We start from the raw sequence: 27,089 nt of genomic DNA, 5'->3' as shown, positions 1-27,089 counted from the left end.
CTTATAGAAGGCTTGTTTGACCAAGGTGTTCCATTTTATTGTCAGCTTAGGATAAAACGTTTGTTGAAACATGTCAAACTAGTCTTCTGTTCTGTGCTGGAACCTAACCCTATTCTTTCAATGTTATTCCTGCATTTGTTAACAAATTGGAACACAACTATTTTGCTAACTGAGGTATACTTGTAAACAGCAACCTCATTGTAAACAGAGACAAGAATCCATACAATCTTTGCTGGCTGGGAGCTGAAATTCATAGATTCCCTAAAACAAAATATTTTTCCCTTTCTTCTTTTTGTCTCTTTTTTGTTGGCAAATATATCTATATTCTAAAAGACAACTATTACAGTCAGCCCTCCACAGGACTCCTGAGAAAGTAAAAACTGCAAATAAACAATTTGCTGTTTTATTTTAGATTTATTTTATTTTTTTGGAAACTCTAACACAGCTCAATGGTTGACTAATGCTGGAAGCTGATAGGATTGCACTGGAGGACCTAGAAATTCCTAGAGATCTGTGAATAACCAAATGCACAAAAGTCAAAACTGCAAATGTAGAGAGACAACTCTATTCTCATGTGACAGTGTTACCAAATCAACATGTCATTCAGCATTGCACATAACACTCAAGGAGTCAAGTGGCATGTCGTAAATCCACATTCTTCTGATTAGAGACTGGGAGGAACATAGTTGTCTGCCATAACGTCTTCATGGAGTCTTCTTCATCCTTGATGACACAAGTCTCTTACCTCGTTCTGATACAAAAAGGAAATTGCCATTTATTTATTGGAATTCTGGGTGCGGGGGATTACTTTAGAGCTGCACCTGAAATTAAAAAGCAAACATTGTGTCCTTATTATACAGTGATTATACATGTCTAGAATATATTTGAAACTTTCCCGTATTTTTCAAAGTCTATTAGATTTTGACATATTCTTTTTTGATAACCCAGTCCCAAAAGTACAGAGGTAGATACTTTATTGCAGAGATTTCTAGGCCCATGGCCAGAGCCAGAACTACAGCTGCATTGATAGATATTCCGGCAAAATGTATGTTCTTAATCAAAATATGCAAAGCATGCTGCAATGCGTATGTCCTTTAGCCCAATTTGTATGCGTGCCTGACAAAACGCTGGCAACAGCAAAAGTTGTACGTATATATGAATTGGCCCCCATTGGTTATGAAATTCCTTGCTCTTCATAAATCATATAGTTTCTTACTTATTTTGCAGTGATTGCTGCCTTTTCTTTGGATTAGCCTAGTATCTCCATATGTGTTAGATTATAACATCCCTAAGCAAAAGCTGCTGGCTGGGGGATTGTAGGACTTGCAGTCCATTGCCAGAGGAGCACTATGCTTGGAAAGATTGTCTCAGACTATGTCCTTACAACTTTAACGATGCAAAATTGCCTTTTTGAAAACTGCATAAACAAGAAAGTGAGAAATTAATGTATTTAACTGCTACTTGTTCTACCTAGACTAAGGCCCCTTCCACACAGCTGTATAAAATCCCCATTGAACTTTAATCTATTTATTTATTTATTTATTTATTTATTTTGTTTACTGCATTTTTACCCCGCTCCATCTCCACCCCAAAAGGGACTCAGAGCAGCTTCCAGTTTGGCAATAATTCAATGCCACATTGCCACATAGAAGCATATAAAATACACAACACATAAAACATTAAAATCATAAAAGAAACCATATAAATAAACTGTTAAAAGCATTGCACCTAATCCCACAATTGTAGTCCAAAGCAATTGGTTTATATCAACTCCGCGGTTGCATATTGCACTGTGATTCTGCTACTCCCCAAACACTTGTTTCCAGAGGCAAGTTTTAACTTTATTTCTGAAAGCCAGGAGGGAGGAAGCTGATCTAATGTTGCTGGGGATGGAGTTCCACTGATAAGGCCCTGTCTCTCATCCCCACCAATTGCGCTTGTGAAGAGGGTGGGACCGAGAGCAGAGCTTCCCCAGATAATGTTAAAGTTTAAGTAGGTTCATATGATCTAATGTTGCTGGGGAGGGAGTTTCATAGCTGAGGGTCCACCACTGAGAAGGCCCTGTTCCTTGTCCCCACCAATCACACTTGTGAAGAGGGTGGGATTGAAAGCTGAGCCTCCCCAGATGATCTTAAAGTTCTAGTAGGATCAGATGGCCTAATGTTGCTGGAGAGAGAGTTCCATAGCCAAGGCCCTGTCCTTTGTCCCCACCAGCCACACCTGAAAAGGGAGTGGGGTCGAGAGCAAGGCCTCCCCAGAGAGTGAACTCAGATAATCCAATTCAAAGCTTTGATATTCTGGGTTATATGACTATGTGGAAGGGCCTTTATTTCCACTTGATTCATCTATTCTACAGATGAATCATCTATTCTACAGGATCCTTTAAAATACTATTATATGCCATTTTAATAATATGAAACAATATTATTTTAAATATTTTAAAAACATCCATTGTAAAAGAATTTTAAATCAATTTTAAAAATAAACAGAGTAAATTGATAAACAGAATATTTTGTCAGCAGTATTACATTCATGTTTAATATTCTCTTACTAGAATAATTTGAAAATATGTGTCTAGTCATAAATAAAATATGACTGTTTTTCCTAGTAAACTGGATACTCCTCTTTCTCCTCATGAATAAATCTTGGAAAATTAGGCATTAATCTTACTTAGGCTTGCAACTTGCAGGTGCCTTAATCTCTAATCACCCTTAGTCAGCACATAGCCAGTGGCCATTATTTCACTGGTTTCTCTGTTGGAAATTACAACCTTCTCCAAGCATCCTCTAGTAATTTGTTTATAATCCTGTTGCTTACTTATTGCATGTATGTTCTGATATGCAGCTTTCTTTGCTCTATGTTTTTTCCTGAGAAGTTGTGGGAGGGGCTGCAGACCGCATGATCCGCTCTGAGATGAACACAGAGCACAGACTTCTTTAGACTTTGAGACTGCTCATATTGCAGACTTGCAAACACTTGCCTGCTGTTTACTATGAGAGAGATGTTCTGAATGGATGGCACAGAAACGATCTCAAACACATCTGTAACTGACTGATAAGTTGTGTACCTGTGTATGTTGAACACATGAAGGTCATGAGTAAACCAAATCACTTATTTTTACCAAAGTCTATTTTATTTTGTCTCATGAGTGCATAATATAAAACAATTTGTTTTATGGGAGAGTGGATATATTTTTGGACACTGAAAAACATGTCTGAATAACTGTCATTTTTATGCATTGGCATATTCTTTGTTCCTAACAGACCAGAGACAACAAGTTATTCAGTCTAACAACTGAAGCCAATTGCCTTGCATAGTTACATTTGGTTTACATTTGGTATACCACTTGAGAAGATTCTACTCAAACAGGTTTTTGGCTCTTATCTAAAAGGTTATGAATACCATTTACTATGATCTCTAAAAGCTCATGCTTTTCTAAAATTCTCCTAACTGCACATCAGTTGTGAAGAGGTCAGATAGCACCAGGCCCAATACAGAACATTGAGATACCCCATTTTTTACTTAATTCCATCCCTAGCAAGGACATCCTTCCATTCCCATTCTCATATACCATTTTGCATATTGACAGATGTATATCAAAATATCCCTTTTTTCTGGTGTGACCTTCTGCCTTGTGACTTGTACATCAAGCAACTCATGAATCAGAGCAATGAGGGATGTTGCACTTTGGCCCACACATCTGGGTCATCTTTGTTTTTTTAGGAGAGCTTATCTTATCTGCCTCCTGGCTTGATCATGGAAAGCCAAGTCAAAATTATATGAGTGGGATTTCCCCTCACATGGTCTAGCCTCTGCAACACTTTTCTAGAAATGCTAGATTCCTTACTACACTCTCACTGTGCTCCTTTTTTGTTGCTCCCCTGCATTCTTGTTTGCAGCATTGGAGGCATACAATCAAAGCTCAAAAAGGGGTGGTGACATTCCGCCCTCTGCTGGTTGGGATCAAGCTTCTACTTCTCTTGCTTTGGTTCATAATCCTCTTTCATTGTCTAAGCACAATATCTGGCAGTCCATGTTTAAAGAAATAGGCAACACCTAAATAGGGCGAATTAATTTTAAAAGATGTAATTTTTCATATTTCTCCCCATAAGCAAGACACTACAGCTCACTTGCTATTCCTTGATTCTGATTCCAAGATACTTTACTGCTGAAAATTACAAGCTTGCCTTTATCTTCAGAATAAATACCCTTTTCTCCTGTAGAGTTGTTTAACATTCCTAACATGCGTCTCCTCCCAAAAATAGTACATCTATGGTGAATGACTAATCTGACATATTGGCTTCCTACCTATCATGGAAGTGTCTTAACAATGTGCTAGCATCATAATGAGTCATTCAGTTACACATAGACACACAAGTGCCTCATCCAGGCTGTCAGGGTACTTCCTCCACACTTGTATTCTCCACACTTGTAACTTGGATGTAATAGCCGGCATATTTGATCAGTTTGGAGACATGCTTCTGGCATGTAGCAGTGAAGCCCCATCTACACTGCCATATAATCAAGTTTCTGAATCTGATTGTCTGCTTTGAACTGGATTATACGGTAGTGTAGACTCATATAATCCAGTTCAAAGCAGATAATCTGGATCAAGAACTGGGTTATACTGCAGGGTAGATCCAGCCTGACACTGTAGATATTTATTCTCATGCTAACTCCTTCATAAAAACAAAAACAAAATATTGAAGTGTTGCCACCATCCCAAGATGGTCAGTTCATCTTGGGATGGTGATCAACAGAGATGCATCCAGATATTTTTCTGTAGCTGTGTTACAAGAGTAATCTCTGGGACAGATTGCATCCTTATATCTTTTCTGGTTGCAATAAAATAGGTAGATGTGTCTCCACTTTCCAATCATGGAAATAGCTACATACTTAAAAGATGGGTTTGTAGAGAAAATAGTGTGAGGAGTAAATTAGATTTGAAACAATTTTTTCAATTTATTTCGTTATTGTTTCGTTATTATTTTGAAATTATTTGGAAATTTTTTGTAATTATTTCGTAATTATTTTCACATGTCTGGTGCAAGTTTTATAGTTGTTGTTTGTTTTATCAATGATAAAAAATAAATTATCACACCAACAGTCAACAACAGAGGGAGAGGGAAGCTTCAGAAGTTCCCCCTGTCCCATTTGGAGGTTCTTTTAGAATATTGCACAATTGCGTCCGCCATTAACAAATCGATTCGAAATTAACGAAATTTCGTAAATAACGAAATTTTGAAATCTCAAAATTTCGGAAGTATTTAGAATTTGGAAACGCTAGCGCCCCCTGGAAACGAATCGAGTTTAGAAACAAATTTTTCCGTGGTTACCCAGCCCTATACTGTATCATGCTCTACATGGGGCTACCTCTGAAGAATGTTCGGAAACTTCAGCTGGTCCAAAGAGCTGCCCCTGTTGCAGCAGTTCCACCGGCTTCCAGTTTGTTTTGGAGCACAATTCAAAGTGCCGGTTATGACCTTTAAAACTCTAGACCGCTCAGGTCCAGGCTATTTGGCTGACCACATCCCTGAGATCTGAGATCTTCAGGAAAGGCCCTTTTCTTTGCCTCACCTCTGTCTCAAGCTCAGTTGGTGGAAATGAGAGAGGGGCCTTCTCAGTGGCTGCCGCTCAACTCTGGAATTCCCTGCTCAGGGAAACCAGATTGGCCCCCTCCCTGCTGTTCTTCTGAAGGCAGGCTAAAGCGTTTTTATTCAGGCAGACTTTTAAAGAAGAAGGTTTGTAAGATCAAGGCAGGGGCTGCTGTGGTTTTTTGTTTTGAATATATTTTCATGAATATAACTGAATTGTTTAATACCAATGATATTTAATTCTGTTTTAATGTTTGTATATTTGTAGATTTTAAACTGTATTGAAATGCTTTCAATGTAGGCAGCTTTGAGTCTTTTTGTGAAGAGAAAAACTGGGATATAAATAAACATAATAGTAATAATAAACATATTATTATTATTATTATTATTATTATTATTATTATTATTGTGGGAATTGCAGTACCAGGAGACAGTAGAGTAGAAGACAAAGAGCTAGAAAAGATCACAAAATACAAGGACTTACAACCTAAAATTGGATGACTATGGCAAAAGAGAATAACAGTGGTAGCAATAGTGGTTGCTGCTCTTGGGAGTATTCCAAGAAACCTCAAAAAGCACTTGAAAAGCCTTAATTGGACAGAAAATCAATCCACATGATGTAGAAGGCAACACTTCTCAGAACTGTGCACATTTTATGAAAATACCTCTAATATTCTAGGCCCTTGAGAAGAGCCCGATATGCAGAGATGAATCCCAGACATTTGAACCTGATATGCATGTGTACTGTAATGTTATGTACCTATAATAAATAATAATTGTGTAATCACTACCTGTGTGTGTGATGGTGGCAGGACCATCTGCATATCTTAAAACTTGGGTTGGTTCATATAAATTGTTTTTCCGAAGAGCCTTTCCATTCTTGGATGGCTCTTGGACCCTTGGCCTTCCCTGAGCAGATTCCCACTCATGAAGCTAGGTTAAGTGTTGTGTTCCATCATAACCTCCCTTTCACCCCTTTGTGGACTATACTTTTAAAACAGTGGCTGTCAGGAGCATGGGGGGATTCAAACTGTGAACTAAATACAACTCTGAATTAGGAAAGATTACCTTTTTAGGATAACAGCCCTTGTTTCTTGGGATTTTATTGTATTTTCATTGAGTAAGCCACATTGGGTGGATTAATCTACTTACAGGTTGGAGTAAAAAAAGGATTGGAATAACTATAATGAATGAAATTGCTCACTGGGTGTTAGACAACAGTGCAGAATTCCATCTGTTGTGATCTATTGCAGCATATCAAAACATTAAAAATAGATAAGGTGAGAGCTGGGAATGAAATGGCTAAATTAGCACAAGGACTGGGGTGGTCTTGAATTATTTATATGAAGCCCGCTTCCCCCCGCTCTCAATCTCTCTCATTATTTGCCTTTTCCCTTATGAATGCTGTAATAAAATTGCATCCATGTGAAGATAATCTTATATGGTGTTTCATATTGTTCCTTTAATATACATTGAACAAGAATGAGAAAAATAAATGCTTCTGTTTTCAGAAAGCTATCTGATTGGCAGCCCACCCCTGTGAGCTGTTGCACTTGAAGAGAAAGAGCTTCAAGATAAGGGGGTGAACTACAATTCCCCAACCACCCTGCCATGTTGGTAGGAGATACTAGGAGTTGTGATCCAATAACAAAAAAATTTCCAGCCTCTGTCAATGAATACCATATGAGCACATAATCCGTTGAGATGGGTCTCCATTACAAACCATCTCTCAGCCTTTTGAAAGGAGTACTGTATTCCACATGAATAAAACTTTAAAGGCATTTTAATGTGTCAGCAGTATATTTATAAACCTCTTCACAACATATATTCACAAGATGATTGTGTTTTCATGTGTGGCATAAAATAAAGCTGTTGGGTGATAAATAGTTGGATATAAATAGAAATGTGGCAAGAATAGGAGAGGAAATGGGACTAAGCTAAAAGACTGCCTTCAATAAAAAGTAGGCGGTGCAGTCTTCATGGATTTATACTACTCTGCAATACAAAGATGCCGTACACTTCCCTTGCATTCATTTTTTAAGCAGCACAGCAGGAGAAAGAATATGCTCTATCGTTTAATTTTCTGCAAAGGTTTTTATATGAGAGTGGGAAAGCATTCAACCAAAGAGTGCCTATTTACATTTTGAAGTCATAGAATTCAGAAGGATTGTAAAGGTAAAGATTTGCCCTGACATTAAGTCTGGTCGTGTCCGACTCTGGGGGGTGGTACTCATCTCCATTTCTAAGCTGAAGAGCCGGCGTATGTAGACACCTACAAGGTCATGTGGCCAGAATGACTGCATGGAGCACCATTACCTTCCCACAGGAGCGGTACCTATTGATCTACTCATATTTGCATGTTTTCGAACTGCTAGGTTAGCAGAAGCTGGGGCTAACAGCTGGAGCTCACCCCCTCTCCCTGGATTCAAACCGCCAACTCAGTAGGTTAACCTGCTGCACCACCAGAAGGATTGTACTACATCATTTTATGATATTTAGAATACTGAAGACGGAACTCATCTTGAACAAAAAAGCAAAGAAATTGACAGGAAAGAATAAGGAGTAGAAGGACAGCGGGAAGGCTCTTTGTGTGGTTACTACAATGGTTTTACTACAACTATTTCATTTTATATAAGTTGTTTATAATTAACTCTATTAAATGCCTCATCCACTACTGTAATTTTCAGTGGGAAGGTAGAAAAGAAGTGCAATAAAGAAAGAAATAAAATCAGTCAGTTCTGTAAACAAAGAATTACATTTTTGGATTCTCTTTTTAAGCGGAAAGAAAGAAAACAAAGAATTTACTAATTTAGAATGCATCCCAGTATTTGAGTACTGCCAGCAAAGGATATGGCCAAACATACACTAGCAAAATTGCTCAGATGTGCTGATTTTTTAGAAAGATCTAAGAGGAAGAAGGAGGAGACTTGTGGCACCTTTAAGACTAATTTATTTCAGCATAAAGTTCAAAAGACACATCTAAACAAGTGATCTGCAGCCCTTTTTTCGTGTCAGGAGCGACTTGAGAAACTGCAAGTCACTCCTGGTGTTAGAGAATTGGCCGTCTGCAAGGATGTTGCCCAGGGAACACCCAGATGTTTTACCATCCTGTGAGAGGCTTCTCTCATGCCCCACATGAGAAGCTGGAGCTGACAGATGGGAGCTCACCTGCTCCTTGGATTGGCTGCAACCCATGTAAACTTATGCTTAAACATTTCATTATTAGAGTTAAAGTTGCGCAAGACTGCCTGCTCCTTCCCATTTAAGACCAAAACAGTCTAACATGCTATCTCTTTGAAAACCGCTGCAAAGACTTCGTTGATTTTTCCACCTTGGTGTCAAAGGTACCCAATGTTTTCATGTGTGGAGGGCTGAGAGGCAGTGAATCTATTCCAGGTTTTGCATAACTTTGAAGTTGCCAACATATATCTCTTCACACTTCAGGAGCTGCCCTTTCAAGTGTAGTTTTCTGATTTCTTGACTCCAGGTATTCATTCTGAGCCAAAGTATAGGAAATCTTGACTATTACAAAGTCTTCATTGTCTTCTTTAATATTATGTAAATTTTTGTAGTCATTATTTTTGTTTTCTTAATGTTAAGCTGTAAAGCTGCCTTTGTAATTTCTTCCTTGAATTTCTTCAGTAATCACTACAAGTTCTTGCTATTATTGCCTAGCTGTATGGTCACATCTGTATATCTTAAATTCTTTATGCCATCTTCCTCCAAGTTGAATCTTGCTTTACATACAAGGTAAACAAACAGGGTGATCAAATGCCTTGTCAATTGGAAAGCATTCCATTTGTACATATTCTGTCCTAAGAATAGTCTCTTGTCTTGAGTGCAGGTTATGCATAAGGACAATCTAATGTTGTGGCATCCCCATTTCTTTATGAGTGAGTCATAGTTTTTATGATCCATGCAATCAAAGGCCTTGCTATAATCTATAAAACACAGGCTGACATTCTTCTGAAACACATTGGTGTGCTCAAGTATATGTTTGCAGTATCATCACTGATACATTTTCCTTCCTGAGCCCAGATGGGATATTTAACATTCCTTGAGCCATATTTTCACCATCACTTTACCTGCATGAGAGATTAATGCAATTGAATTATGGGTTTTGTAACTCTAGAAGTAGGATTTCTAAACAGTAATTGCTATAATATGAGAAAATGTCAGATAAAGACATATAATTAGATACACTGACTTCCCAAAGGACTGGAAAAGTTGTAAACATAAACATAGGAGGGAAACAGAAACCCAAAGTAAAATAGGGCCAGTGATAAGACCCGGGATTTGTGCTACAGCCACTCAGCAGCACACAATGAGGAAAGGGGATCTTAGGTGAATTATGAATAGGCGAGGTGGACAATAATTGTTTTTGAATAAGGGATTGAAGCTTTCAACTCTATAAATGTCTACTGAGAAGTAAGACCTATTGGATTAATTGGCATTGAATTCCCAGGAAAGCGTATATATGAATGATTCTTAAGTCCAACTGATTTTTATGTGTATGTCTCTCTAGGATTCCAGATTTTTTTTTAATTTATGCTTATTTTGATTGGTTTGTTTGGAGAAAAAGGAGAGAAATGCATTGTATTTTCCCTAAGTCTTTTAAATATACACTTAGACAATTAATTTCACTTATTAGAAACACCAAATTGTTGTGATTTGTGTGTGTGTGTGTGTGTGTGTGTGTGTGAGGAGCAACTTGAGAAACTGCAAGTCGCTTCTGGTGTGAGAGAATTGGCCATCTGCAAGGACTTTGCCCAGGGAATGCCTGGATGTTTTACCTTCCTATGAGAGGCTTTTCTCATGTTTCACATGAGAAGCTGGAGCTGACAGACAGGAGCTCACCCCGCTCCCCGGATTTGAACCACCGACCTTTCAGTCAGCAGTCCTACCAGCACATTATTATCATGATGAAGAAGTTTCTTACAGCATAAGTTTGAATACATACTAAAAGCAAGAATGGAAAGGAAACGAAAACTAGAGATTGTCAAGATGAGGGTGCGCACAATAAAATTCACTCTAACACCACTTTTGCTGTGTAGCATATGAACTGACATTGAAGCTGAACTGGGGCTATAAATAACAGATGATGCATCAGCCAATCCATCTTCTGTCTTCTCTACTCTTGATAGATTCATCAACTTTACCAGGTCCTTTAAGTACTCCAGAATCTCCTTCCCAAATTCTTTCCATGCTTTTGCTTCTTGTGTATTTTTTCTTGATCCAAAGGCATCCAATTCCAGATGGTTTGCAAATAAATGTAAGTTTACTATTTTATGGCAGTAAATATCATGGGGAAATGTGAACATGAAACAGCAGGATGTGGACAGATCTGTTTGCATTTTGTCTTCGACTGAGGTCTCTTTCCCCTGAGTCATTTCAATGTGAAGGCAACAGTGATTCTGCTCTTTGTGTCCTCATCTTTTGAATAAAATAAGGAAGCTTGCTCCCATTGTGAATTCTAAAACATTCCTCTATGTGGCTACAGAAGAGGGTGCGTGTTTGTGTATGTAGAATAGGTCCAGTCTTCAGATTTGCAAAAACATCATAGATGTCTAAACCAAGCTAAGGGGAAATATGCTTTAGTCGCAGCGCCGCCAAAATAGACCAGCCAAGCCTGCAACCTGTATCCATGGAAACATGTTGCTGTGATAAGAAGCAGGGTGGCAAATCAATCCGCTTAGTTTCTGAAAGGGGCCATAGGAATATCCATAATGTCAGACCCAGCCAACATCCAAAGAACCTACCTCTATTTCTTTTTGTGAATTGGAAAGATCTCCATTTCTCAAACTGGGGTACCAGTGGAAACTTATTATATACAGTGATGCTCAGTGACCAGGTCAGACTCTGATATACATAATGCAAAGCCAAAGCTGGAAAAACTGATGTTTAATGAAGCATAGCATTACTTAATTGAGCAATTATTTTTAGTGGCACATGGTAGATGGCACTGAAAACAAACTGACAGAGGCCACAGGCCAATTACAGTCTGATAATGCCTCTCTAGTCAGAAGTTATATCCAGGTGGAGGAATCCCAGTGCTAACTATCAAGAGGAATTATGGAGTTTTTCCACCCTTCCCTCTATAATTTTTTTTATTTTAAAAAACTAGTGAGGAAATTCTGCAGGGCTATAAATTTCTCCTGAAGAATCTGTATAATGACGAAGTAGCAACAGTAAGAACAAACCAGTGCCATCAATAATAGCAAGAACAACAGCCCTGTCTGGAAGTTGATCAGATAACAGTGACCAAAGGTCCTACTGGTACATTGGTGTCTATCTTAAAATCCCTTGACCACACAGTGATGTGTTCTCCAACTGATGCCATTCTAGGAAGGACGGTCCACCTCTTCATTTTTCCTCTTACGACTTTAACTATAGCTTGCTCCACTGGCTTTACAAAGTGATAGTCCTTATCACCATTCACCAAAATGCTCTAACAACTTTGCTCTACCAACCAAGATGCTTTTGTAAGGCACACAAAAATATCCAGTGTTGTAGGTTGTCTGTGTTTGTACAACACTAGTGCCAAGACACATGTCTTTGTGTACATATGTCTGTAACTACATGTAAACTACTAGAGAAGGAAATAGAATATGAAGGGTTCTTTTCAGGAGCTGCTAGTAAATTTCCATCGAGGTGTCCGCATCCAAAGAAAAGAAATATAACTTGCAATGCTGAATGTAAAACAGCTGGGATTAATCATCAGACATTAAACACCAATATCTCTGGGCAATGTGTTCTGTATAATAGTGTAACATTCTCCAGTTGGCAATTATGACCAGGAAATTGCATGAATAAAAAAGGTGCAAAGGTAATCAGCTCAACAGTTTTGTTCTTGTTAATCAAATTTTTCATAAGGGCCTTTCTCACTACACACTTTGCTACACTATGATTAAATAATAATAATAATAATAATAATAATAATAAACTTTATTTGTACCCCGCCACCATCTCCCCAATGGGGACTCAGAGCAGCTTACATGGGGCCAGGCCCGAACAACAATTACAATAAAGAAAAAAAAGAAAACCAAAACACAACCGAAAACGCAACCGCAATGTTAATTGCCATGGTTCCATCAGGAAAATGCAGTTTACAAAGGGATATTCAGAATTCGTAATTCTCATCCAGAGATCTCCAGTGCCTCACTAAACCATATGTGCTGGGATTCGACTGGATGGAACCATTGCAGTTATGATGTAATTATAGTGCTATTATTTATTTATTTATTTATTTATTTATTTACTTTGCTTGTATATCGCAGTTTCTCAGCCTGCAGGTGACTCAACGCGGTTCACAACAAGAGCAAAAGTCAATGAAACAACATACAATATTTAAAACTATTAACAGCACAATATACAAAATAATGACACATCAATACAACACATTAGCATTTCATAACTAAAATCGTGATCCAATTCATCATCCATAAATTCCGTTTCCTATATTCATATATATCCTATATTTTTGTAGTGTGAAATGACCCATAATGTCTCACCTTCTACATCAAAGGCATTCATATGTTTCTTAAATTGAGGCTTGTTTGACACATTACTGCATTTTGTAAAGCCAAGCAGCGGGTACTATCTCATATCCCTTTGCATAGGAGCTATTAAACCACATCTTGCTTAGTCCCTAAATTCCTACTTGAATTTAAGAGACCACAGCATCTCTAGTGACCCTCCCACCATCACAAGCTCAATATTTTCAATTAATATTTTCTCATCCTGAAGCTGCTGCAGTCTATTAGCTCTATTGTGGAAGTTTAATTTCATTTTAATCTTTACCTTTTGTATGTTTTTAATTGTTGTTGTTGTTCATTCGTTCAGTCGTCTCCGACTCTTCGTGACCTCATGGACCAGCCTATGCCAGAGCTCCCTGTCGGCCGTTACCACCCCCAACTCCTTCAAGGTCAGTCCTGTCACTTCAAGGATGCCATCCATCCATCTTGCCCTTGGTCGGCCCCTCTTCCTTTTGCCTTCCACTTTCCCCAGCATAATTGTCTTCTCTAGGCTTTCCTGTCTCCTCATGATGTGGCCAAAGTACTTCAACTTTGTCTCTAGTATCTTTCCCTCCAGTGAGCAGTCGGGCTTTATTTCCTGGAGGATGGACTGGTTGGATCTTCTCGCAGTCCAAGGCACTCTCAGAACTTTCCTCCAACACCACAGCTCAAAAGCATCGATCTTCCTTCGTTCAGCCTTCCCTAAGGTCCAGCTCTCACATCCGTAGGTTACTACAGGGAATACCATGGCTTTGACTAGGCGGATCTTTGTTGCCAGTCTGATGTCTCTACTCTTTACTATTTTATCGAGATTGGACATTGCTCTCCTCCCAAGAAGTAAGCGTCTTCTGATTTCCTGGCCACAGTCTGCATCTGCAGTAATCTTTGCACCTAGAAATACAAAGTCTGTCACGGCCTCCAAGGATGCAGCCTTGCCGTACGCCTTTCCCAATCTTGAACCAGTCTGTTGTTCCGTGGTCAGTTCTGACTGTTGCTACTTGGTCCTTGTACAGATTCCTCAGGAGAGAGACAAGGTGGCTTGGGATGCCCATCCCACCAAGAACTTGCCACAATTTATTATGATCCACACAGTCAAAGGCTTTAGAGTAGTCAATGAAGCAGAAGTAGATGTTTTTCTGAAACTCCCTGCCTTTCTCCATTATCCAGCGGATATTGGCAATCTGGTCTCTCGTTCCTCTGCCTTTTCTAAACCCAGCTTGAACATCTGGCAACTCTCGCTCCATGTATTGCTGGAGTCTTCCTTGCAGGATCTTGAGCATTACCTTACTGGCATGAGAAATAAGGGCCACTGTACGGAAGTTTGAGCAGTTTTTAATTGTATTGCTTTTGAAAACGGAGTTTCTTTGGAGCTCAATTCCGAGAAAAAGTGAGATACTACTAGTACTAGTACTACTAATAATAATAATAACAACAACAACAACAATGTGTAATCCAATATAACAGCCAGCATAGTGACCTTGTTTGCTGTGTACTAATCTTGTTGTGTTAATAATAATAATAATAATAATAATAACAACAACAACAACAACAACAACAATGGCTAGCTCTCTGTTGTGCTTTCACTTTTTGCCATTGACAAGGCTCTGCCATAGTATTTGCTATTCTGTTATGCAGTCATTATGTTCATTTTTATTCTTCTCTGTCTCCAATAAAATCCCCTTTATCTTTGTGTAGATGTGATTAATTGACTCCAATATGCCTAATAAGAACTGCCGCCAAGTTCACAAAATCCCTTGTCAATTCAAAACATATATGAGTTGATGTATGTTCTCTAAGGTCCTACCTGATAGGCTGGCTGCTTGGAATTGTGGGAGTTGAAGTCCAAAATAACCAGAGGGCCAAAGTTTGCCCAGGCCTGTGCTAGCAACATCTGGTTTCTCCCCCTTATTGACTTACAATCTTACAAACATATTATGTAGCAGCAGTAATATGTAAAGCACAGGTGGGCACTGAGATTTGAAGAGAGATATTGCAAACAGACATGTGTGTGACTGCTTAGCAATACACAGAAAATTAAAGTGAAGATTTTTAGGGATGTAAATACCATTGACTAACCTTTAAATGTCAACTTTTTCTTCATACACTTTTTTCATGTATGCACCAAATTGTGTCCTGTAACAGTACAACAATTTATTCATCCCATATACAGACAAAGAAGCCTGAATGCATTTGCTGTTCTAAGAAACAGTGATCTCATCTTTGTCTTAGGGTTCCTCCCATGCTGCTTGCAGCTCAACCTGATATTTTTCTGAAATAGGCTCTGTCTTCCTCCCACTTCATTATGAAACAGGCCTGCAGCTTTTCTAAAAAGAGGCCATCAATACTAAGCACACCTGTCAGCTATTTCATGGAGCATGTCTTGAGAAGTATTACATCAGCTACGGCCATCTAATAATACAGTCGGCACTGCACAGGTAACTGCTGTTACTATGGAATAAGCAGATAAATACTACTACCAACCACATATTTTTTAAACAGAAACAGAAATTGTTTCTGCACAACACAGAGAGGAAACAAACAAGGACATCTAATCACCTTTCAACAAAAGTTTGCTCTAGGCACTGTCAAGCCATTATATGCTAATCAAGGTGGTCAGTTGAAACATTCATACCTAGCTCCAGCAGACAAGAGTCCTTTGTTTCACCCTGGTCATTCCACAGATATATAAACCCCTTTTTCCTAGTCCCAACAGATCTCACTACCTCTGAGGATGCTTGCCATAGATGCAGGCAAAACGTCAGTAGAGAATGCCTCTAGACCATGGCCATATAGCCCGAAAAAACCTACAACAACCCAGTGATTCTGGCCATGAAAGCCTTCGACAATACAGAAATTGTTTATTTAATAGGAAGACTGCAATAGTATCACACAAGCTATTCAGAAAATATATACTTTCTGAATATATTTCAGGAAAGTGATCCTATTCAGTTTAATAGATCCATGTAATAGCAAACCAAAGCACACGTGCCATTTCACATATGAAAACTAAAGCACCAAGTTTGGTTCGTGGTACAAAAATGGCATCATGTTCTCTTTGTGTGTTCTATAACAATTTCACCATAAAGGGAACCTCTGCTTGCACAAATCCCTTGCTCTCAGCTCATACAATCCAGAATATATCTGCAATAATTATCACACATACATAATATTTGTTTTTGAGGCTGCGTCTACTTTTCATGTAAAGTTACATATAAAGTGATCCGCAAAATATATTTGATGGTGCTATCTATAAGATAAGTTTGGATATAAAGCAAAACAGTGCTGTTATGCCAAGGAGGCCCTGGTGGTGCAATGGGTTAAACCTTTGTGCCAGCATTAATAGAATATGTAAACCACATGTCAATTTAATGCTTAACTTATTACCTTTAGAACAACCTCATGAATAGGTGCCACTCCATCTATTCATATAAGGAGCCCCCATGGTGCAATGGGTTAAACCTTGTGCTGGCAGGACTGCTGTTCGAATCCGGGGAGCAGAGTGAGCTCCCATCTGTCAGCACCAGCTTCTCATGCGGGAACATGAGAGAAGTCTCCCATAAGATGGTAAAACATCCGGGTGTTCCCTGGACAACGTCCTTGCAGATGGTCAGTTCTCTCACACCAGAAGCGACTTGAAGTTTCTCAAGTTGCTCCTGACATGAAAAAAATGCCCAAGTTTTGGATATTTCTTTTTAAAACTGTTCTAGTAAAATAACAACATGTTTCTGAATATTCATATTGTTTTTAAATGAAGACTTAAATATGATTGGGATGTATGCCCAAATTCAGTCATTTATCCAAAGTTCTAGCCTTGTGAGAACACCACTAAATGGCTATTGAAAGTAACCTTCCAATTTTCCACAGATAGCAAAATCATCCCATTTTGAACAACATATCATCATAGCAAACAAAAAGTGACATATCTCTAGTCTGGCAGGTATCCTCACTGCCAACTGGCAGCATGCTACTTCAGCTAGTGAAGCAATATATTAGAAAATGCCCCCAGTTCAATAATGTCGGTTTGCAGTACATCTCATAAAGCACTACAGTTAGGTACATTACCACTTCTGACAGCTACAGCTGCTACGCTTCTACTTCCTGTATCCAAAAGACAGTAACGCCTGCCTAGAAATCGCTTTTCTCTATGTCTGTTCATGGTAGCACTGGATTTGTGTCAATTTAGAGCTTCCAGGCTTCAAGGTCTTCAGGGACATGAAGGGAAACCATCACCTGATTTCTGGACAGCCTGATCCAGAGTTATAAGAACATAAACCCCTTCTCTAGATTCCTGAGAACACTGGTTCTTACTCAGATATCATTGAAAAACTACAAGCACAGGGAACATGCTAGCTCTATTCCATCTGCATATGTTACCTTCTCTCTCTTCATATGGGGTGTGACTTTCTATCCATTGAGGCTTTTCACAAAAACTAGTATACTGGGAAATATTCACTTGGAGAACCTTCTGTATTAATAAAAAGGTCAAAAAGTTGCTATCTCCAGGCCATCTACACAGGCCACACACCTCGAAGAGGATAAGAAACCGCTCCATGGTGTTTATATGACACAGGGGCCATATAATCTCCAAGGCAATATAAAGACACTTAACATAGGTTTGACCTGTGTTAGGTAAAGTTGGGGAATACTCCAAAGCTCCAAAACCTTGCTGTTCATATGGGTCAATACAGCTATCCCACTTTCCCTGCACTCATAGCATGGTTAAAATGGGATGGCACTTACCTTTGTCATTTTTCATCACCATAGCAGCAGCCACAGAGGTACAGAGCTCTCTTGGCTGCTGCTTCACACATTCACCAATATTAGCAAAGGTGCTTGCGTCATTTGGATGGGGGAGGGGAATCACCCCTCCTTCCCCTTTTCCGCTTATGAATGTCATGAATCAATGGGTTTGACTTCCCTCAATCCCAAGTAGTCAGAGATAACAGGCTTCTAGAATGTAGTCCAAAAGCATACGTACAAGATACACACATTTCTCATGGGCGTAAATAGACTGTATACCAAACACTAAAATTAGAAATTTCACATATACAGGCAGTTCCTGAGTTATAAACATCAGACTTACAAATGACTCATAATTGAAAATGGGTGTGAGACAACAGGATGTGAGAGAAATCTAAACGTAGGAAGGGACTTTCAATCCTGAAAAAGTGATCATGGGGAAAAGGTGTTTGCACTAAAGCTTTATCACCAATCCTTCTTTCCACAACAAGCCAAATTGTTCAAAATCTAATGATCACAGGTACAGAAAGTGAGGGGAAATCTTCTGAACAGGGGCACAGACAGCAAAACTAAACACCACAGGGATGTTAACCCTTCCCTATATTATCCAAAGCATGTGTATATAACTCAGAATAGCCCAATGGTGAGGTTTGATGGTTCAACAATATCCAAAGAGCCACTCTGCACTAATCCTTCCCGGAAAGTGGTTGAGTATGTTTGTGGGATAGAGAAGAAAGGATTTGGAGGGACAAATAGCTACAAAACTCAAGTTTCAGCTTGAGGATAAAATAATGAAGGTATCACACACTCCTTCAAACTCTTGGACAGAACCAAATATCTTTTTGATTTATTGTAAAGGCTTTCATGGCTGGAATCACTGAGTTGTTGTAGTTTTTTGGGCTGTATCGCCATGTTCTAGAAGCATTCTCTCCTGATGTTCCCCCTGCATCTGTGGCAGGCATGCTCAGAGGTTATGAGGACCTCACAACCTCTGAGGATGCCTGCCACAGATGCAGGTGAGACGTCAGGAGAGAATGCTTCTAGAACATGGCCATACAGCCCGAAAATCCTACAACAACCCAACCTTTTTGGTTTTCATACTAAGACTTACCTTACTTAACCAAGTTAGTCATGCTTCTTCTCCATCAGTACTGTCCCTTTGGTAGCATCCTCTGGAAGTGGAGGGATGGTTACCTGTGGCAGTAGCTTGTATTGGAATTTTGAATAAGCACCTAAAGGTGAGTTTCTTGGTGAAACTTCTTGATCTTCTGGATGCTTCTCCAGCAAACCGCTTTTCCTACACAAAGACTGGCGAAAGCCATGGACTGTGTCTGAACAAATGGAACTGAGGAGTGGTAAAAATGTGGGTCTGCAGATGTTTGACATGGTAGTGGAATTCTGAATGCCAAGTTCAAATCGAAAATCTCTAATATAAGATAGAGCTTGATTATTCAATTGGGCATATTCAAAAGTTAGTTTGTTTTTTGCAACTGGACCCATGTAGTCTAGGATAGTCATCTTTTTCTGATCATCAACGCAAATACCATCTTCCTTATTGTTCATGAGATATGGAGCACTACTACCAAAATTTGTCTTAATATTACATTGATTTGAATAATCATCAAAAGGAGGTATACAGCTACATTCATTTTGCAAGCTTGGTTGGTTTTTTAATTGATTCCTTGTATCAGTATTATTGCTCACTGCATTTCCAGTGTCTTTATCATCCAAGTGCTTATTTTCAGCATCATAACTGATCTTTAATGATGCAACCTGAGTGGCACAATGTTCCAAAAGCTGCGCCATGTTACTCTCATTCTCCTTTGGTGTCTGGTTGATGTAGCTTTGAGAATGACTGAGATTCAGTGGCTCTATTGGCTTGTCACCTTCTGCTGCTGATGCTTGATCCTTTGTCTCACATTCATCTCCAGTTTCTAGAGAATCGGGAGAAGTTGCAGCAGTCATGTAAGAAGAACATGACTCGGCATCATGGTTATCAATTACCAAAGAGTTCTCATCAGTTTGGCCAATTGTCTCCAGATTGAGGACTTCAAATGATAGAGTTTCAGTGTTGGGTTCTGTGCACTCTCCTAAGAGAGATATCTTCTCCATTTCAGATGAATTCATTAGGTCATCCCAACTCCCCTCTGATCTCTGCATGTCACACCACATGCTGTTGTCTGTTATGAGAGGAGACATTGCACTCAGAGTTCCTTCCCTTTCTTGAGAACTTTCTTGAGGTGAGTCACATGTAAGACTATCACTTTGCCTTTGTTCAGTTTTGTCTATTGAATATGAATGTGTTCCATTTTTGAGGAAATCTGAAGATCCATCTGGATCAGTTTTATTGTCCTCTAGAGTTGCTCTGTACTTGTTCTTGTCTGTTAACATTGGTTCACCAACTTGCTCTAACTGTGACTGAGGATTCTTAGGAAGATCTTGGGGGGAAATCAGACCTGGGTTTTTTCGTAGCCAGTTGATGATCCCCATGGTCAGGGAGAGCTCTGTATCACACAGTTTGAGTAGGCATTCCTTGCCTTTCCATGTGCTGTGAAGGAAACCTTGGCTGATAATATCAACAGCTGGTTGGGAAGCCATATTTTCTTCTGACCCTACATGAAAGCTATAAATAGACAACGGTATTTCATTGGCCTTTTCTGAAATGCTTTCAGACATACAGAGGTCATCGTCTAGCCCTGGGCTGATCTGAGCTTCACTGGGGTCACAGAATAGTTCATACAGAGCATCTCCACTATAGCTGTCTCTTGGAAACCGACCTGGTACTCCAGGTGATTGATCATCCTTGAGTTCCTCATCTTGCCCAGGAGAAAATGAATCATAGTATCCTTCATCACTAGTGGACATGGATTCCTGGTTGTCACTCTTTGGGGTCCCAGTGTCTATGGAGCTCTCTTTGGAAGAGTCAGGAGAAGACAACAAGTCTGTCACTAAGGCGCTGGTCTCATTTCTAGCCATTCCTACTTCACTATTAGGTATTTTCAATAGCCTTCTATCAAACAATGTTTTCTGATGCAGTTGCACTGATTTGTTGATATTATCCCAAAGTTTTGCAAAATCAGCTGCTTCATTTTGGGCTGGAGATGCAAGCTGTTCCACTCCACCTTGAAAGGATCCCATGGCAGGGTTCCCCTTCTGTTGCGATTGCCTTAGTGAGATTTCTTTGCTGATCTCCAGTTCCATGTGAGCAGAGCTCTCATCTGCAAAGATCTCTCCGCATCCAGTGAGGGAATCAAAGCTCTTCAGAGAAGCAACATCTTCACAAAGAGCACTGGAATACTCATAGGAGGACTCTGACAGAAATTCGCCATCAGAAAAGTCTTGTGCCAAACAGTCAGCAGTAAAGGTATCTCCAGCTTTAAAGAAATATTTACCAAATCTGCCTGCTAATTCTGACCTGCACCCTGGAAATGGAAGTCTTTTTTGCTTTTCTGACAACAAAGCAAGATTCTCAGGTTTGTTTTTCTTAATATGAAAAATGTCCCGGAGACCTTTCTTGGATCGCTTTAGCGAAATCCTCTTCCTGGGGATACTTTTGGCCACAGCTGGCACAAAGGGCATCTGTGGTACAAAGTTGCGGTAATCAATCATCTGCTGTGGACTGTTCAAGAAATGGCTTGAGTTGACTACAGAGTCTTTTTTGGTGTGAGAATTCTGTGTATTCCCAAGCCCGGAGAAGCTAGCACTGTTGACGAGTCGTCCTTTAGTTCGTCCAGGTGCTACAACACCCTCTTCAGAGATTTTGGTATTATAGCTACATTGTTCAGACTTGTCTACAGTGCCTAGAGCACAGTCATGGGTTTTACTTTTCCGTACAGGTTTGTAGAAGGATTCTTGGAGCAACAAGATGCTCTCGCTTGAGCCAGTTTTTGCTGACCTGTTTGAAATACTATCACTTTTATCTGTAGAGAAACTTGATTTTGCAGTTTCAATGTAGGGAAGGTTTCTTTCTTTGATGTCCTTTCCTGCATTGTCTTTGTCTCTAGGACTCAAGCCCACTAAAGGTAATTTCTCATGGGTCAGTTGCATGCTGGATTTTATGAAGGTTTTTCCTCTTTTGAACTCCATGCTGTCTGGTCACAAGTGGTGCTGCAATCAAAATAACAAAAAATAAATAAAACTGTTTACAGAATCCATGTAAGAGAGAGAAACCATACAATTAATAATAAGAAACCCTTCTACACGACAGCATTGAAACTTGATCATACCAAATTTGCTCTAATCAGGAAACAAAAAGCTGAAGTTTGCAATGACCTCTGAACCAAAACAAAGACCTCTGGATTCACACGGCTTCGTGCTTTCGCCCTTACACTTCAAATGACAATTTTCACATCACCATTGGAGAACAATGTTCCCCATATTTTTCTTGCCCAGTTATAATGTTCATAGTTGATTGGCAGGAATTGGAAACTCTGATATGTACCCTTGGTAGAGCTTTCATAGAATCATAGAATCAAAGAGTTGGAAAAGACCTCATGGGCCATCCAGTCCAACCCCCTGCCTAGAAGCAGGAATATTGCATTTAAATCACCCCTGACAGATGGCCATCCAGCCTCTGTTTAAAAGCTTCCAAGAAGGAGACTCCACCACACTCCAGGGCAGAGAGTTCCACTGCTGAACAGCTCACACAGTCAGGAAGTTCTTCCTCATGTTCAGATGGATTCTCCTTTCTTGTAGTTTGAAGCCATTGTTCCGCGGCCTAGTCTCCAGGGAAGCAGAAAACAAGCTTGCTCCTTCCTCCCTGTGACTTCCTCTCACATATTTATACATGGCTATCATATCTCCTCTCAGCCTTCTCTTCTTCAGGCTAAACATGCCCAGCTCCTTAAGCTGCTCCTCATAGGGCTTGTTCTCCAGACCCTTGATCATTTTAGTCGCCCTCCTCTGGACACATTCCAGCTTGGAATGTTTAACACCTTGAAGGAACAAACAAATGAATTGCATGTAAGTCATACAGATTCTTTATAGAAACTGTTGGTTCTAGAGTTAGAGCCAATCTACTCTGACCATGTTGAGTTCTCCAGATCAGTGCCAGGGGACTCAATGCAACCAGACAGAGAAAAGATAATAAAATGGACTTATATTTAGTCATGCTTATAGTAATTCCAATGAGGAAATCAGCCATGATAATGTAAGTCCCATTAATTTCAATGTACTGTATACACTTTATAATAGCAAGTGCATTAAGCTTCTCTGGCATGTATACTTCTCCTTTATAAATGGATAGCTTCTTTGCTAAACAATAATGATGCTTATCTTTAGTCTCATACTAATTCAGCATCTTTCAGCAAGGAAGAACTCTCACATAAATAAAATAAATGAGACTACCTGTACAATTACCATTGGCAATGTAACAATATTAATAACAACAAAAACAACAATATTTTTGACACAGTAGTTATTCCAGTTTTACTTTTCACTGGCCTGATGAATGTTGCATCATCTGTTCTAGGGAAACCGGACACACTACACAATGGAAGACATTTTGAAAACAAAGCTGAGTTCAAAAATGTCAGTTGTTATCTTGCAGTTTGTCTAATTGTCCACCATGCCAAAATTTTGAGTAAAAGGTACCAGCAACCATATAAAAACAGTAATTATGTGATAGTAATAATGCTGTTTATTTATAATATCAAGATAAATGAGGGAAAGCAAAAAAGAAATAGTTTAACACCTTGAAGGAACAAACAAATGATTTGCATGTAAGTCATACAGCAGAGTCTCACTTATCCAGCCTTTGCACATCCAATGTTCTGTATTATCCAATGCAGTCTGCCTCCCACCCAGGTCTACAGCTGTTTCAATACATTGCGATGTTTCAGTGCTAAATTCATAAATAAATTACTACATAACTTTACAGTGTACTGAACTGCTTTTTCTGTTGATTTGTTGTAAAAAAAATGATGTTTTGGTGCTTAATTTGTAAAATCATAACGTAAATTGACATTTAAAATACTTTTCCTTAATCCTTCCTTATTATCCAACATTTTCACTTATCCAATGTTCTGCCGGCCTGTTTATGTTAGGTAACCTAGACTCTATTGTAGTTGCTTCTTGTATGCTTCTGACTATTTTATAAATCTCTTAATTAAATGATCCTCTGAGAACCTCGATAAGATTTTGACACTGACATTATGTGTTCTTATATCTATATTTTCAGTTTGATTTGTCATTTTTACATGTATAGGTATAAAGACTTATTTTCCATAATTAGAATAGTCAAGAATTTTAATGACTAATGATAAAAAGATGTGCCATTCAAATGCTTAACTGGCTACAGCCTCATCTCAAATTGCCCATTGGTCATTGTCGCCATTTAATTAAAATACCTAATCACTGTCTTTTATATTGTATGCTTTTGACACACTTCATTAGATACTTTATCATGTCTTTTTTTCTAAGTATAAATAAATGTTCATAGTTTTAGACATTTTGACTGTTGTATTTGTTTGTATATTTTTAAAAGAAAGGGACTAGATATTCATACGAAGTCACATTGTGGAAAAACACATATAGATGTAGTTTTTTTTCTATTTTATTTGATTTGCCTTTATATGAGGAATGGGTTTTCAGAACACTTCTTTGTGCTATTCCGTTTAATAATTGTACTCATTGGTATTAAGGCATATGGCCAATATGTGGATTTATTCCAGTTCTATCTCTTCAGAGCAGGCTGCACAAATGCTTTTCAATAACTACTCATCTTCTCACTGATTAAATTGAATGCTCTAATAATAGCCTCTCAGTTCCCATTTTGAAAGAATCAGTGGATAAAAGGGTAACACAAAGGAGACATGTCATACAGGAGTATAGTATAGGGTTGTGTCTGCTTTCTAAATAGACCCAAGCAACACAGGGCCCCGTACTTAAAAATGCCCCATTTACTTGCACTATTATTTTCTTTTTGTTTCAGCAGCTGTCTTTGCCATCTTGGGAAAAATAGCTTTCTGATTTGAATATCATTTTAGGTCAGTCCCACCCTGATTTCTAACATGAGTAGGCTAAAAATATGTCTTTCTATCTGATTACTTTAGGGATTTATGCTGTGGAGAAGGAATGGAAACTTACCCACTTAAGTTTTTAATACTTGCAAAATATTAAGCATATTTTCACATAGACCTGCCTTATATTTAATAACAGATGAAGGAAAATTCCAAATGTCAAACTACCCAACGTCAACTATTTGGCCAAATACGGGTTGACGCATAGCTGGAAAAGGCCTTCACTTTGTCCTCCAGTTTCATCAGTGTGGATGAATACACCCAGCAATAATGAACCTATTCATATTCCTTCTTTTCTGTGCGGTATTATGCAGCACACATCCACAGTTTTTAAGGATCAGCACAACGGATAGCTCCTGGTCTCATTCCCTGTGACCAGCCGACTGAAGACGCGTTGCAGTAATTACTCTTTTCTGGCTAATCAATATGGAAAGCAACGATTGGGGGGAAATGCTCACAGGAATGCAGGAGAGAGACCTGTTTTCCTCACAGCAAGATTTCTTTTGTGGCAAAATCCCGCAGCATGCTTTGCACAGGTCTCCCACCTCTACTTTCCTGCCCCACACCTGAAGCTGAAAGGTTTGTTTATTTTCTTTTGTCCACACATTAAAGACAAGACATCAGGCTCACCAGTCATTAGCCTGTTTCCATTGGGAAAAGAGTTGCAGAAAGAGGGAGGAGGGAGAATATTTGCAGTATACCTGAGAAGAAATCGGCATTTCATTACTACCTTGACCAGTCTTCTAAATCAGTCTGCAAAGCTTTTGCCCTGCCAGATCTCATCACCTTGCTGTTCAATGCCCACACAATGAATGAACATGTGCATGAAGGGTAACTGACATATAAAACAGGAGACATGAAAAATGCTCAAAATAACCAAGGACACACTGGCATTGGGACAAAGAAAAACAAACACACCACACCCTTGCACCAAAACCAGGGTACATGCCAAGACATCAAAGTATCTTTTAATTGCCATATCTTACCATGTCAATAGCCAGAAATCTTCAGCCTTATATTCTTGTTGCCGGGGCTGCGATGCTGAGGGTCTTTATGCAGAAGCTTGCATAAAAGCATTTGAGACTCTGGACTGATTTCTTCTCTTTGCAGCTTTGCTCCTCCTCCCTCTCCCCCTCCCTTTTCTTTCTCCTTTCCTCCTCCTCTTCTCCAACCTTTCAGTTTTCCAGGTATTAGATGTCATTCCCTGCACTGACTTCAAATGTTCACATGTAACCAATTTTAGAACAGGGGGGCTTGTTCCTGTTACCTGCTTAGTAGCTGGAAAACACCGACTGCAAGGATTGATCCTAAAGCATATATGAGTCTTAGCAAATAACTGGGTTTGAAATAATAATAATAATAATACCAACTTCCACTCTATCTCCCTGAGAGGACTCAGGGCGGATTCCAATGAAAAAAAGGCAAACATTAAATGCCTGATAAAAAAATACAAATGCAATATCGGCCATCCAAGACCCAACATAGAGCAACACATACCAAAATATACTCGCATATATCAAATTAAACCCATATATATACCAAATTATAACATACAACCTAAAGTTAATTAAATTATATCTAGTGTAATATAATTTAATAAACCCCCAATGTATTGAGGATGTGTCTTTTAAATCCTTAAACTCCAAATGTACTTGGATAGGAAGACAGTCTGTGATGCAGGTGGCTGTTGCAAGCAAACCATGCACCTGAAGACTCCCAAAGGTGATCCCAGCCCTGAAGCGGACCCTTGCAATAGACAATCAGTCCCAGCATCCCCCATCCACAACCCCAATGGGAGACATGGTCCAAACAGATCACAACTTTATTCCTTCAAATAGGGGTTCCAAGCAGGGACCTGTTTTCCCAGTTGTTGCCTTTCCCCCTCCTTGCTCACCTTGAGCCATATGTTGCATGTGCTTAAATGTCTTCTTTGCAAATACACGTGATATGGACAGATATTGTTGTTCATCAAACACATCAATATCCAGCAAATATTAAGGGTACTGAACTGTGTCATTTTTGGGTGGAGTATTAAATGCAATATAGGGGTTTTAAAATATTGTTTTGTGTTGGAATATCAAGCGGTTATGTAGAATTTGTAATATGAGCAAAATAATGCCAGAACTGAGTTTTTGTTTTTGTTTTTTCCATGTCAGGAGCAACTTGAGAAACTTCAAGTTGCTTCTGGTGTGAGAGAATTAACCGTTTGCAAGGCTCTTGCC

At 39.1% G+C, this 27,089-nt stretch overlaps 1 protein-coding gene across 1 annotated transcript; it reads right to left on the bottom strand.

Annotated features, from left to right (window-relative positions):
• AMER3 (APC membrane recruitment protein 3) lies at nucleotides 1–26,111 on the bottom strand. Its single transcript, XM_060768164.2, has 3 exons — nucleotides 25,854–26,111; nucleotides 18,960–21,955; nucleotides 1–821 (listed from the first exon to the last, which is right to left on the bottom strand). The coding sequence occupies exon 2, from the start codon at nucleotides 21,932–21,934 to the stop codon at nucleotides 18,974–18,976; it is 2,961 nt and encodes a 986-aa protein (XP_060624147.2). The 5' UTR covers nucleotides 21,935–21,955; nucleotides 25,854–26,111; the 3' UTR covers nucleotides 1–821; nucleotides 18,960–18,973.
• Nucleotides 26,112–27,089: the final 978 nt, after the last annotated feature.

The sequence above is a fragment of the Anolis sagrei genome, chromosome 3, assembly GCF_037176765.1.
Source record: "Anolis sagrei isolate rAnoSag1 chromosome 3, rAnoSag1.mat, whole genome shotgun sequence".
Taxonomy (NCBI): domain Eukaryota; kingdom Metazoa; phylum Chordata; class Lepidosauria; order Squamata; family Dactyloidae; genus Anolis; species Anolis sagrei.
The sequence above is the reverse complement of the archived record's forward strand: the minus strand, read 5'-3'. Positions and strand labels throughout refer to the sequence as shown.